Here is a 14,674-nt window from a genome sequence, read left to right on the forward strand (position 1 = left end):
TTTTTTAATTTTATCTTTATTGTTAACAGATTCCTCCTCCCCCCCCCCCCCCCCCCCCGCCATTATCCCCTCTCTGCTCCCTCGGGCCTTCACCACACTATTGTCTGTGTTCATGAGTTTCAAGCTATTTTGACACACAGAATGTACACACGTGCAAACATCTGAATTTGAAAGTACGCACTCAATGGTTTTTACTTCACTTTTTATGCTGGCTACCTGAGTTGATTTTGTGCATTTGATTTCAATACCTGGAGTTTGAAAGATACCTTGAGTATCTTCAAACTATGTCAAAGTACTGAGCAAAGTTTCCAGAAGTGAACAATTTTGAAACGTCATCAACTTCATCTGGAAACAATGTTTGAGAACAATATGAAGGAATAAAGAAGTCTTCCAGATGGCACATACTAGTAGTTGAGGAATCTGGTTTCTGTCCTCATGCCCCTCTAATCATAAAATGCTGCCCAGACTTAAGTATTTTCTCTGAACTGCAGTTTTATCATCTGAAAAATGTAACTCTGTGAATATAAACATCTTAGAAACTCATTTTCTAAATAACCTTCATACATGATTACAGCAATCATGGCCTTATTTCTAAAAAATGTATTAGTCCATGAGAGGTTTTCCTTAAAATTTAGCCCAGAATCGTGAATACTTTATTGTGATAAGAGAACCCTACCACACTAGTCTGAAATTTGATGAGAAGCTGTGATACTTGGACCTACTGTCTGGGTTAGATACTTCTCCTAGATGCATAAAATACCAGACCATAAAGAGTTCTTTTTTTTTAAGTATATTTTTATTGATTTCAGAGAGGAAGGGAGAGGGGAGAGAGAGAAACATATCAATGATGAGAATCATTGATTGGCTGCCTTCTGCACACCCCCTACTGGGGATCGAGCTGGCAACCCCAGGCATGTGCCCTTGGCTGGAATCGAACCTGGGACCTTTCAGTCCACAGGCTGACGCTCTATCCACTGAGCCAAACCAGCGAGGGTGAGCAGAAAGAGTTCTTAAAGATAATCTGGTCCAAGTCTCATCTCAGTTACTGAATATGGAGCCCTGAATAAGAATGACTTGCCTAGGCTCACACAGCCAGGACTCGTCAGTACTCATATCAATGACTGTGTTGTGGTCATGATGCCTATAATGAAATGTGGATAGAAACGGTGTTTGTGGCTATAAATGGATGTTGTACAGGCACACTCCGTCACTAATCAGGCAAGCCACTGCTTGTGTAGGTGCCAAAAGGCAAAGGCCCGGCTGCTGAGGCAGGTCCAGCAGCCGGCTTCCTTTCTCTCACTTGTTCCGATGACACTCCTGATGAGAGGGTGGCAGCAGGGAACCAGACGGACCTCCTACAGAAGAGTCCCAGTGGCAAGTGGAACGACAATGACTCTGTACCTCCCTGTAACACGCGTACAGCAGGTGCTCCTCACACAATACCTCCCGTCTCTAACTTGATTAGCTATCCCATTGTATTTACACTCAAGGTTTCACAGGAAACTAAGTTACAAATTTGTGTAAAATTTGACACCTGATCTTCTGTTGTCATCAATAATTCCTTCACCACCTACCTTTCCATTTATGAAGGTACATCTCTCCACCTACCAGGCACGCCCTAAAACTTACTTAGAATGTCCCTTTAACTCCTCATCAGGGAGATGTCCTAAATGCCTGTCATTCTAGGCGGAGGGGAGAGGTGGCACCACATCTGTTGGGATGTCTGGTTACAGCTGAGTCTATCTTCATATGGAGGCTTTCCTATAAAAAGCAAACTGGTACGCAGGGGTCACTATAAACTTACCTTAGACCCAGTGGTCTAGAAATAACAGTTACTCCCATTAAGAGAGTATTTCCTTCATGCCAGACATAATTCTAAGGGCTTTATGTGCTAACCCACTTAATCTAGTTAATTCGTGTACAAATGAGGAAACTGTAGCATAGATCAAACAAGTAATCTGCCCAAACTCACAGCTAGTAATGGTCGAGTTGTGTCAGCCCACAAGCTTGACTGCAAAGCCTGAGTTCTTACACTCTGTGCCAGTATTTCAAGCTGCAGGTTGAAACCCATTGGTGAGTAGTAAAATCAGTCTCTGAACCATCATTTTTTAATGTACAATAAGAGAAAACATCAGAGTGCATCACAGGTAAGTACTGTTTCATTAAACTTTGGAACTGTATACATACATATATGTAATTTATATCTCAGGTCATAATGTAAAATTATTTCTTAGAGTAGATCATGAAAAGGTTTACACCATGCTATGCTAACTCTGAGATAAACTGACTTAACCTAGAGCCAGACAGGATTTGAACCTCAGCTCTCTAACTGGCTGTATTAGCTTGGGCAAGTTACCTAATCCATCTATAGCTCAACTTCCTCATTTATAAAATGGAAAGAATGTGAGGATTTAATAAATTAACAGATGTAAAGTGCTGACCCCAGTGCCTGGCCTCATAGTCAGTTTTCCCTATTATTTAACTATAAATAGCCATCCATCAAATGTATGAAGTATCTCTTTGGGACCCTCTCCACTTAAGTATTTTCCCAAAAACTGTAATAGCAGGGTGGAGACAATTTCTGCATCAGCTCAAACTGGTTTCCCAGCCCAAGTGGAGGCCACACTGGCTGAGTTAAAAGACTACTTTTTTTAAGTTAGCTTTTATTCAAGTCAAGCAATTTTTATTCGTTTCTAAGGATAAGAGCTAATGGCATTATTCTACTTGAGTTAACTGTTATAAATTGTATTCTTTCCCAAAAACGATTGATATGGAGGGACAACAAAAATGAGAACTAGAAAGTACAGAAATCTCATGGCCTTTTAGACCATCAGCTCAGACAGCTCACTCTTACACAGGTGAGTAAACACAAAACCAAGGGGAATGCTGCCCGCACCCCTACCACAGGCTCGGGATTGCTGGAGCTGGCCGTGGGGGAGGGTGAAACTGCCACTTGCTTTGGCTTTGACTGTCATTATGCCCACTGACAACTGAGAACTAAAGAGAGAGTGCAAACCTAAGGATGAGGCATGCTCATCAAATCACAACCCCACCCGCCCTCCTCGGGGCTTGCCAGAAGCTTCTCAGTGCATCACACCTAAATCTAAACCTGCAACCATGACCTATTAACCTTACCTACCCCAACCTCTCCTCACCTGCCGGAACCCTCGCTGCCAGAACCTTCAGTTCCTTAAACACGCTGACTTGGATCCCACCCTAGATTTAGGTTCTTGCCGTTCCTTGTCCCTACCGCTCTCCCAGACCCTCACACAACTGGTTCCTCATACGAGATCAGGTTTAAGCGAAAATGCTTTCCCCACTCACCCAAAATACCACCCATCTCTAGCACACCACCCAGTGTTATTTCCTTCACAGCACTTAGTAAACCTTACTTACCATCTTCCCTCCCTAAAATCTAAGCTCCCTGTGAACAGACTCTTATCTGGCTTGTTTAGCACTGTATTCCCAGTGCTTAGGTGGTCAAAAACCTAAGTTAGAAATATATGAATAGTAATGCTTCTAGGAAGTCATTAAGCCACTCTATACTGGAGATTTTTATCTGTGGATAGAGGAAAATGCTGTCCTACCTACTCTCAGAACTATGATGCTATAGACCAGTGGTTCTCAACCTTTCTAATGCCGCGACCCTTTAATACAGTTCCTCATGTTGTGGTGACCCCCAACCATAAAGTTATTTTCGTTGCTACTTCATAACTGTAATTTTGCTACTGTTAATGAATCGTAAATATCTGTGTTTTCCGATGGTCTTAGGCTCTACAGCAGCGGTTCTCAACCTGTGGGTCGCGACCCACAGGTTGAGAACTGCTAGCAGGGTTGTCTAAGACCATCGGAAAACACAGATATTTACATTACGGTTCATTAACAGTAGCAAAATTACAGTTATGAACTAGCAACAAAAATAACTTTATGGTTGGGGGTCACCACAACATGAGGAACTGTATTAAAGGGTCGCGGCATTAGAAAGGTTGAGAACCACTGCTACAGACAGTTGGAAAGTACTTTGAAACAAATTTTAGAAAAAGTAAATATCCATTTCACCCTTGTTTCCCATTCCTCCAGCCCTAAGAATTCCTAGTTAGAAGTTTGTCTTATGAGTTCCACAAATGGCCACTGAACACAGTGCCCAACCCATAAGAGATGTAAACACAATAAATGGACTGCCCTGACCGCTAACCTCTGCACACTCAGGAATACACCAGCAGGAGAGAAATGGCAATTTTTCACATTAATTGTCAGCATATGTATGACGAAGACATTCGCTAAGGAGGCAGGCAGTATGACACTGTAAAGTATGGGGTCTGAGTCATGCCGCCACCCATCATGAGGGACGCTATGTGAGTTACTTCATCCCAAGCCTCGATTTCCTCTCTGATAAATGGACCCAAGGCTACCTACCATGAGGTAACCAAGAGATCCACTGAAAGGGCCTGTAAGCAGTTGGCACAGGAAATAATCCACAGAGAATGGTTATCAGAAACATTCATAACTCAGTTCCTCATTCATGACCAAACCACTTTAATTTACAACTTCAACAGACAATATGAAGTCCACAATCTCTTGAAATTCTGACCTTGCTCCTGTAGAAAAACGAAAGGGGAAAGCTTTAAGTACTTTTATTTTCACTAACTCAAATCCATAATTCTGTTTATTCAATTATTTAAGCATCCACTGAGCACCAGTCACGTGAGTCGTCTTGTAGAGGAGGGAAGCAAAATCACCTTGCTCTCGCAAAGGGCTTACAGTCTAATTATTAAAACAAAACATTGACAGTGTGGGAATATTGGGAAATCTGTAAAAGGATAGGAAGGGGTTAGTGCTGTCAGACACATTAACACGGGAAGCAGGAGGCCTGGGACCTCTCACTGTCCATAACAAACCCAGAGACATACAAACTATAAAAGAGCTTAATTGCCTAACTTTTGGAGACATTTTTGCCATCCCCCTCGGCCCTGCATATCCAAAAACTGCTGTAATTTTCATGTCAATAAGCTACTTCTAATTAAAAAGGCAATACTAATAATAAAATTTAATGGAAACACTCAACTATCTTTTAATGCTTCCTATCCGTTAAAACAATTTCCAAGGCATTCTGAATGATGGCAATTAAACTGTACAATGATTAATTTAAACCGTTAAATAAGAATGTCTTAACCCACAAGGGACTGTAGGGAAAGGAACTTCTCCTGCTACCTTCCTTTTGAAAGAAGGGAAACTGACTGATGTCCTGATCTGGAAAATGAAAGGGTCGTAACCCTTTACTATTTAGAGCTCATTTCCACGCACATCCATATAACATTCCCCTATGCTGGAACTTTCCATGTGAGGGCTAAACATAGAACACGGTAGTAGTTTTGTAACTATAAACATGCACTGTAAGCTCCTATCTGTCTTGTCCACCCTGTAATCCCTGTGTAGACTTGGTACTTAAAAGCCTTTGATGGATAAATGGGACCCTAATTTGTAACGTAACTTAGGAAAAAATAATTTTTTTTAAATATACAACGAAAATGAAGATGAACCAATTTAGGGTGAGGGGTGGCAGGAGCACAGGAGACAGCAAATGTGAAAATACTAAATTCAGAAATCATACACATGAGCCCTGGCTGATGTGGCTCAGTTGGTTGAGCACCATCCTATGCACTGAGTAGTCACCAGTTCAATTCCCAGTCAGGGCATATTCCTGGGTTGTGAGCTTGATTCCCAGTAGGGGGCATGCAGGAGGCAGCCAATCGATGGTTCTCTCTCAATGATGTTTCTCTCTCTCCATTTCCCTTCCTCTCTCTCTCTAAAATCAAAAACATATTACATATTTTTTAAAGAAATCAGACACATGATAAGTTAATTCTTTATACAGTTAGAAAATGCATATTTCTTCAAGACATCATAGGTACAAAGTCCAGCATGGCTCAGTGGTTGAGCGTTGACCTATGGACCAGGAGGTCACGGTTCGATTCCCGGTCAGGCCATATGCCTGGGTTGAGGGTTCAATCCCCAATGTGGGGAATGCAGGAGGCAGCCGATCAGTGACTCTCTCTTAGCATTGATGTTTCTATCTCTCTCTCCATCTCCCTTCCTCTCTGAAATCAATAAAAAAAATTTTTTTAAGTTTTTTCTTTATTAAAAAAAAGTAAATATAACTTTCAAAAAGTAGAAATTTTACCTACTTGTAAAGAGTTGAGTCTACGTTTTCAGTCTTCGTCATCCGGAAGGATACCCAATTCTTCATCCGTCCATTTGGAAGGATCTGGATATGGAAAGTGACCCTGGTGACATCATTTAAAAAAAAAAAAAAAGTCAAGAATCTATATTCCACACAATTACATTTAAAAAGAAATCTTGAAAGGAAAAAATATAAGGCTGTAACATACACACCCTTGACATGCCACAGGAGTGAATTCTACTACTTTACTCGATGGTCCAACTGTTCTTCATATTGTTCAATGTAAGCTGAATTGTAAAAGCCTGCCCATTTTGAAGCTACCAGCATGAGCCAGAGTTGGAATATGTGTTTGTGATGAAGAGCAGTAGGAATGGAGGCAACAGATTTCAAAGATACCCCCCATCTCAACAATGACTTGAAGCCCTGGCAAAACATAATGGATGTCTCAAACTGTCCTGTCATTCCTGCTGGGAGATCTGGGACCCTCGGGTGGACTTGTTCGTCTTCGATCCTGATCTAGGGGGCATCTGGCTGCACCACTGTCTCACACCAAATAGCCACATATCCATGCTCCTGGCAGCTGACCCACAATGAGACAGGTGTCTAGGTGCTGCCCGTGTGTGGACACTAGGCAGCTCCTTACTGGGCGACAAGGGCACAGAGAAGTTCTAGGAGAAATGGGATATTAATGAACCTGATGCTTCTAAAACTTGTGCATAATTTTAACGTTTTTTTCCAACCCTAAAAACAAAACCAATTTGACTAAAATTCGAAGTATTCTGGGTCAACAAGCACAGATTTCAGTGGCTTAAAGCAGTGGTTGGCAAACTCATTAGTCAACAGAGCCAAATATCAACAGTACAACGATTGAAATTTCTTTTGAGAGCCAAATTTTTTAAACTTAAACTTCTTCTAACGCCACTTCTTCAAAATAGACTCGCCGAGGCCGTGGTATTTTGTGGAAGAGCCACACTCAAGGGGCCAAAGAGCTGCATGTGGCTCGCGAGCCGCAGTTTGCCGACCACGGGCTTAAAGGCTTCATTCATTTCCTAGAGAACAGGGTTGGTGCAAATGCGATAAAAGTTCAGCTGAGGCTAATAAGATGCTGGGTAAAAACCTCCCTCCTCAAAACAAATTAGCCCACATCTCTCCCACCCCAATTTGGTTGCCTTGGGCCTCCAGACAGACTAGATAACGTTCATCATTTAAAGATTTTAAGTGTGAAACTTAACCTGATGAACCCTTATTTCACAAGGTGAAAGAACTAGTTTTTAGTGTCCCTCCAAATATAGCAAACTAACACAAAACATACAACATGGACTACCTACATGTGCACCCTTTAGTACAAAAGGGGAGAGATAGGTTTCATTAACAAAATTACTGCATACACACAGGACAATATGGGGAAGGGATGTACGGTAGCCCCCCTTATCCACAGGGAATACGTCCTAAGACCCCCAGTGGATGCCTGAAACCATGGATGGTACCGAACCCAAGGCATAGAAAGTATTTTCCTATACATACATGCCTTTGCCCTTAAAGGAAGCACTTTACATTTGGCATGTCCACATGTGCTTTGAAGCCATTATCAATTAAAATAAGGTTGATTTGTACACAAGCACTGAGATACCACAATCGATTCAATCTGATAACAGAGACAGCTACTAAGTGACTAACTGGCAGGTGGTGTATACAGCGTGGAAATGCTAGACAAAGGGACAGTTCACATCCCAGGCAGGACAGAGCAGGATAGCACGAGATTTTATCATGCTACTCAGAATGGCGTGCAATTTAAAATTTGTAAATTGTTTATTTCTGGAATTTTCCATTTAATATTTTCAGATTACAGGTGTCCCAGGTAACTAAAACCAAGAAAGCAAAATCAAGGCTAGAAAAATAGTCTACACACAAGCTAAGTTACTATTTCTTCCATTCTCCCACCCACAGAAAGGAGAATATTCTGCACTTACCAGCACAGCATCTGAGTCATGCCAAAAGCGCCAGAGAATCCAGAACCACATGGTTGCACTGAAGAACTCACCCTTGATCACCTGGGACCTGGTGAGCTGGGGAAACTCTCTGTACCTGGGCTCAATGTGCACACCGCCACCAGCACTACGAGGCAAAAGGAAAACGTTAGGCAGCTGGCTCCATCTTCAAAGTATTCAGTCATCCAACACCCTGAGCTCCATCCAGAAACTGAAGCTAACATTTCTCATCTCCTCTACGAAACACAGAATGATAGAGCTCCACAAGCCCTCAAAATACTCATTTTTCATAAGCTCACTTTAAATTTGTTAAGCAGCAAACACTAGCCTGAACTGACAAGAGACTAATGATAGTTTTCCTTTAGTGAATACTCCTGTATCTTATGAATGTGCTGATAATGAGTTACTGGCCCCAAGAGTTTTGGTTAAAGGATTGTGAACCTATAGTAGTAAGCAGTCACTAGCTTTATCCAAAGAAAACAAAAAGCAAATCAATTTACCCATATATTTCAAAAGTAAATTATGTCCTCTGCTCCATTGCAATATTTATGGGAAAGAGGACATTGTAACAATAAGCTTCCTCTTTGATAGGTTTAGATACTATCCTATCCTATATAATAAAAGCCTAATATGCAAATTGACCAAACCGCAGAACCACCAGTGGAAAAACAGTTGCTATGATGCATGCTGACCACCAGGGGGCAGATGCTCAATGCAGGAGCTGCCCCCAGCCTGCAGGCCCCTGGCCGACCAAGGCGGATGCCAGCAGGGCCCCCCCACCAACCACCCCTCTGCTTGCCCCACAGATCAGCCCTGATCACCAGCCAGGCCTAGCACCCTACCTATGCAAGATTTCATGCACCAAGCCTCTAGTCTAGTTATAAGGGCCCATCAGTTAAACTCATTAAATAAGATTTGAAAATTATGGTTCAAACCCACTCTCCACATTTCATTGTTGCTAGAGTCTCATGCTGTTTTAACTATGATTTGAAATAAATGGGTGTTCCAAACCAGGATTAAGTATCAAATTTAAACACAAAAATGCACCATAATTCTCTGTGAAAGTTACATTTTAAAATATAAACCAACCTGGCTGGTGTGGCTTGGTGGTTGAGTGTCAGTGGTTGAGCGTCAGCCTATGAACCAGGAGGTGGCAGGTTCAATTCCCAGTCGGGGCACATGCCCAGGTTGTGGGCTTGATCCCCAGTATGGGGTGTGCAGGAGGCAGCCTATCAATTATTCTCTCTCATCATTGATGTTTCTCTCTCTCTCCCTCTCCCTTCCTCTTTAAAGTCAATAGAAATATATTTTTAAAAGAACAAACAAAAACCAGATCATATTACTTTGAGGTTTAAAAGCTTAGATGGCCTCCCATCAAATTTGCCTTTGTCACCTATAAAGCCCTCCCTAATCTCTCTGATCCCACCTCTACCACCCTTACCTCTGCTCCCCCCACTCCAGCCTGCTGGGCTTGCAGTCCATCAGCAGCACAGAGAGCCTTTGTGAAGAAGCCCTTTCTGGCATCTTTGCGTGGCTGACTTCTCACTCAGGACCTACCTCAAGTCAAACTCTCAGGCATGCATTCCCCACATCATCCTGCATACAGTAACCCATCCACCCCTATCCTGGACACTGTTGATTAATCCCCCTCTATTTTCTTCATACCACTTAACAGTACCTAAACATGTTCTTTCTTTTCTACTTGTTTATGTCCTCTCTCCATAATGGAAGCTCTATTATCTTTCTTGTATTATGCTCTATCCCCAGCACCTAGAAAGGATCCTGGAATCCAAAAGATGCTCTATACACTGAGTGGCCAGATCATTATGATCTTTGAACAAATAATAATCTGGCCACTCAGTGTATATCCTATATAATAAAAGGCTAATATGCAAATTGTCCCCTCGACCAGGAGTTCAACCAGCAGACAGGCCGGCCAACCGCCCATGTCCCCTCCTCCTGGCCAGGCTGGCCGGACCCCACACATGCACGAATTCATGCACCAGGCCTCTAATATATATGTATGTATGTATGTATGTATGTATATGTATGTATGTATATATGTATATATGTATGTATATATGTGTATATGTATATATGTATACACACACACACACTGAGTGGCCAGATTCTTATGCGTTCAGAGATCATAATAATCTAGCCACTCAGTGTAAATATTTATTCACTTAATGATCACTCACACTGTGAAATCAGTGTGTTATGGAAGAACCAAGACCTCAGTGAAGAACCAAGCACCCCCTAGCCCAGCTGGCATGCTCAGTGATTGAGTGTCGACCTATGAACCAGAAGGTCACAGTTTGATTCCCCATCAGGGCACAAGCCCAGGTTGTGGGCTTGATCCACAGTGTAGGGTGTGCAGGAGGCAGCCGATCAATGATTCTCTCTCATCACTGATATTTCTCTCTCTCTCTCCCTCTCCCTTCCTCTAAGAAATCAATAAAAGTTTTTGTTTTGTTTTTTAAAGAGGAGCACCCCCCAGGGCTACCGTTTGGTAGTTCTTCATTGTTGTCTGTGCTCAGGTCACACCTAGGCCTTTTCCTTCTTCCCCACCTCACATCTGTCCCAGCTCCATATCTATACCTATATGTATAAAAGCCTAATATGCAAAGTGTCCCCTCGCGAGGAGTTCAACCGACCAGGAGTTCGATCACTCACTATGACATGCTCTGACCACCAGAGGGTGGCGCGGAAGGAAGGAAGGCCCGCCAGCAGCTGCTAGGGACCATATTGGTGCATGAATTTCATGCACTGGGCCTCTAGTCCTTAACAATCATGTAACTTTAAGCAAGTCACTCCTTTAATTTCCCTGAGTCTCCGGTCCCTCACAACAGCTGAATAATACTTGCATGGTGCTTACTATGCACAAGTAACTGTCCTAAAACACCTCAGAGAATTGTAATTCATTTGATTCCTTAGAAGTTAACATTATTATCCCCATTATACAGGTGAGAAAGCTGAGGCATGAAGAGATCAAGAAACTTCCAAGGTCATGCAGCTAAAGTGGCAGGCACTATCCTGCACTGCCTCTTGGTGAAGTGTAGATGACGGTCTAAGGGGTCTCCAAACACCACCTGGAAAAATCCAAGGTACTATTTTCAGTCCTGCTCTTACTGAATCTCTCCTCTGCTCTACCAGCTTGTTTTTGGTAGATGTGTTCTCCCTTGGTAGGTATGTCCTGCCAGCGCCATGCTCTTCAGTCAGTTTCTTAGGCTATATACCTCACCAGGTGACTCTTTTGCTCACTCTCTTAAATTCTAGTGTTGCAAGAGTAAACCCTAATGTAAAATATGGACTTTGGGTGGCAATGCTGTGTCAATGTAGGTTTATCAAATTGTAACAAATGTACCACTCTGATGAGTGATGTTGGCAACGGAGGAGGTAATGCATGTGTGGGGGGAGGAGGGATTATGGCAAATTTCTGTACCTCCCGCTCAAATTTGCTGTGAAATAAAAACTGCTCTAAAAAATAAATCTATTTTTAAAAATAAGAAATTCTGAATTGCCCAAACATCTACTTTTGGCTTCTCTCTTCTCCCACCTTCCCACACTGGGCGTGATCGCCTACACTCCCGGGCCTTAGAGAAGTAATTCCTCAACCTGCAGCTTGAGTGTTTTTTCAGAATTATAATCTGGCCACAAGACATCGGATTGAAGCCGCTCAACGACCGCTGTCGCCTGTTTTAAATTATTCAGCCGGCCATCAGGATCCGCTGCTGTTCCCTCCCTATGCCCTAAGGTCTCCAGCCTCACTTCTGCCCTTGACACTTCAAATACACACACAGTAGAGGTTGTTTCCGCGGCCTGGACCGACCTCCCTTCCCCAACTCCTGCTCTAGCTTCCAGATTAGCTTCAACTTGTGTCCACATCCAACTGTGAAAATCCCGAGCGCAGGATCCCCTGGTGCAGGGCAGTGTCCCTCCGTCCCCTCTCACCCCCCACTCCACTGTAACCAACTCCCCCTGGCCTTGGCGCAGCCGACTACAAGTCCCAACATGCCTCGGGGCGGACCCGTCCCAGGCGCCCAGGGTCAAGGTGAGGACGTCCCGGAAACCCGGCACTTGCTGTTAGAAGCAGGCCAAGACCCCACCCCCGGCCGACACTCACTGACGGACTCCGCTCCCAGCCGCCCGCGCGCGGAGGCCTCTGAAGAGGCTGCCTCCGCCGCGAGCGAAAGGCACCACCCGCGTCAGAGCCAACATGCCAGCCCGAGTCCGGACAGCCGCCGTGAGGCCGCACCGCCGCCGTGAGGCCGCACCGCTCCGGCCACGTCACTTCCCCCGGCGCCCCGCCCCGGGCGTCAGCGGCGTCGCCCCGCCTACCTCCTTCCGGAAGATGTCTAGAGGAGGGAAGCCAAGGTTTGGGTCTCAAATTAGCGCCTCGGTCCCTTTGCTGGGGCGGGCTGCGCGCCGGGAGGGACTCGGCGTGTTGTGGTCCAGAGGGTGAGGAGGCGAGTGTAGTCGGCCTTGGCGTTGCTAAGTGACGGCTGGGCGGAGCCGCGCGCTTTCTCGGGGACTGGCGGGCGAGGCCTCGCGGAGGGAGGTGAGGACGCCCCAGGCGCCCGGCTTCAGGAGCACTGGGTTTCGCGTGTGCTAGCGAACTCTTAACCCCGAGTCTGAACTCGCTCCTCCCTACCTGTGCTGATCTAAATGGGCCTGCTCCTCCTGAATTAGCTGCCTTCCTTTCAGGTGTCAAATCCTTTGTGAACCAGTGGTCTTTCCCAAAGCTAGTTGTTGTTTTTTTAACTCTCTCCTGCAAGAGACTCACAGCGACATGTTTAAGTCTTCCTTGTTTTATTGTTGTTCTGCAAACTTGAACTTTACCAACCGGCAGACAGTGGTTCCCAGATATCAGTGCATGGACGGACTGGTGGCATCAGTCACCCGAGGAGCCCACATGCTCTGATTAAGTCTGGAGTAGAGCTAAGGAGTCCGCAGCTAAGCAGCCTCCCGTTTATGCAGTGCTCCTAATTCCTGGACCCTGAGCCCAGTCCTGGATTCTTGGCCTTTGTTTCTCGATATTCCCTTTTACAAAATCCTAGTGTCGCTAAACGCCCCTCCCCAAATTCTTAGGGTCTCCATTTATAGACTAGTTTTCCTAAGCACCTCCAGGTTTGATTAAATTATAAAACTTAGCCCTAACCCGTTTGGCTCAGTGGATAGAACTTCGGCCTGTGGACTGAAGGGTCAGGTTGGATTCCGGTCAAGGGCATGTACCTTGGTTGTGGGCACATCCCCAGTAGGGGGCTTACAGGAGGCAGCTGATCGATCTTTCTCTCTCATCAATGTTTTTCTCTATCCCAATCTCTTCCTCTCTATAAAAAAACAATAAAATATATTTTTTTTAGAAATTATAAAACTTAGTCTGCCAGCCTAAACACCAAAGATCTCACATTTATAGTCACAAGCATGAAAAATAGGATACTTATGGAGAGAAATGTAGAACTGAATTTAGAAATTAGAGGGTAATTGAGTATAACTGATGTCTCTCCTGTGCCAAGATAGGGGCCTCCATGTGTCCTCTAACAAGAAACCTCTCCCTGGAGTATGGCCCACATAAAGCTTAAGATTGCTAAGTTGCCCCAGGCCCTTGAGGACAGTCTTATTGATTTACCCTCTGGCCCTGTTCTCCCGCCCTCTTAACTTAGTAGGTAAATTAGAGGAAAGAATCCACTATTCTCTGGATGAGGACTTTCCACTTGCTATGCAACAGTCTGCCTTTGTCTGAACTACCATTCGCCACTTATCCTTTCTGGTGATAGCTACAAAACACTAAGATAGAAATTTCATTTATGAAATGGGAGGAGAAAGCTTGCCATCTTCCCAGAGAACTGGCTGCCCAAGCCATATAGCTCCCAGCAAAGAACAATGCTATGATCCCAAAGCCACAAAAACAAAGCACAGCTTAAACAAAAAAGAGCAGAGAACTTGGGAGTGAAGATCTGGAGTTCAGACCTCAGCTCTGCCAATTATTAGCCTAGAAATTTGGACCAGTCCTTTTATTTCTGTGAACGTCAGTGCCCCTCATCTTAATTTGAGTCATTTAAGAATCCACACAGCATGTACTCAGGAAATTTTTATTCCTTTATTGTACCTTCCTTTCCTGGTAGCAAAAGCTTGATGCAGGGTAACAAAAATTCGTTCACCTTCTCCATCTTTTTTTTTTTTTTTATAAGAGAGTGTTTATTTTTTTAATTTATTTTTTAAATATATTTTTATTGATTTCAGAGAGGAAGGGAGAGGGAGAGATGGAAACATCAATGATGAGAGAGAATCATTGATCGGCTGCCTCCTGCACACCCCCCACTGGGGATCGAGCCCGCAACCCAAGGCATGTGCCCTCGACCAGAATTAAAATTCTTGTTTTAAAAATCAGCTAATTACGTATATTAAAACACACCCATTAACCATTTTTCTCCTCTTCAACACAGCCTGTGTTCATTTTGTAATGGCTCCTGAGAAACTGAGGCCATCAATCCAACAGCCC

The 14,674-nt window shown here is 44.0% G+C and overlaps 1 protein-coding gene across 1 annotated transcript; it reads right to left on the reverse strand.

The window, feature by feature from the left end:
• Positions 1-4,160: 4,160 nt before the first annotated feature.
• Positions 4,161-12,439, reverse strand: NDUFB2 (NADH:ubiquinone oxidoreductase subunit B2). Its single transcript, XM_079786632.1, has 4 exons — positions 12,296-12,439; positions 8,152-8,296; positions 6,186-6,284; positions 4,161-4,598 (listed from the first exon to the last, which is right to left on the reverse strand). Exons 1-3 carry the CDS (start codon positions 12,388-12,390, stop codon positions 6,210-6,212), a joined length of 315 nt encoding a protein of 104 aa, XP_079642758.1. The 5' UTR covers positions 12,391-12,439; the 3' UTR covers positions 4,161-4,598; positions 6,186-6,209.
• Between the last annotated feature and the right edge of the window lie 2,235 nt (positions 12,440-14,674).

This window comes from Cnephaeus nilssonii, assembly GCF_951640355.1.
Source record: "Cnephaeus nilssonii genome assembly, chromosome: 12".
NCBI classification, from domain to species: Eukaryota; Metazoa; Chordata; class Mammalia; order Chiroptera; family Vespertilionidae; genus Cnephaeus; species Cnephaeus nilssonii.

What these genes read in the sequence shown, in the direction of transcription:
- NDUFB2 (XM_079786632.1), bottom strand. Translation starts at nt 12,390, where the DNA reads ATGTTGGCTCTGACGCGGGTGGTGCCTTTCGCTCGCGGCGGAGGCAGC. An exon ending in GCTGGGAGCGGAGTCCGTCA is followed by an intron (nt 8,297 to 12,295) that starts GTGAGTGTCGGC and finishes TTTGCCTCGTAG; the next exon opens with TGCTGGTGGCGGTGTGCACA. An exon ending in ATGACTCAGATGCTGTGCTG is followed by an intron (nt 6,285 to 8,151) that starts GTAAGTGCAGAA and finishes TGATGTCACCAG; the next exon opens with GGTCACTTTCCATATCCAGA.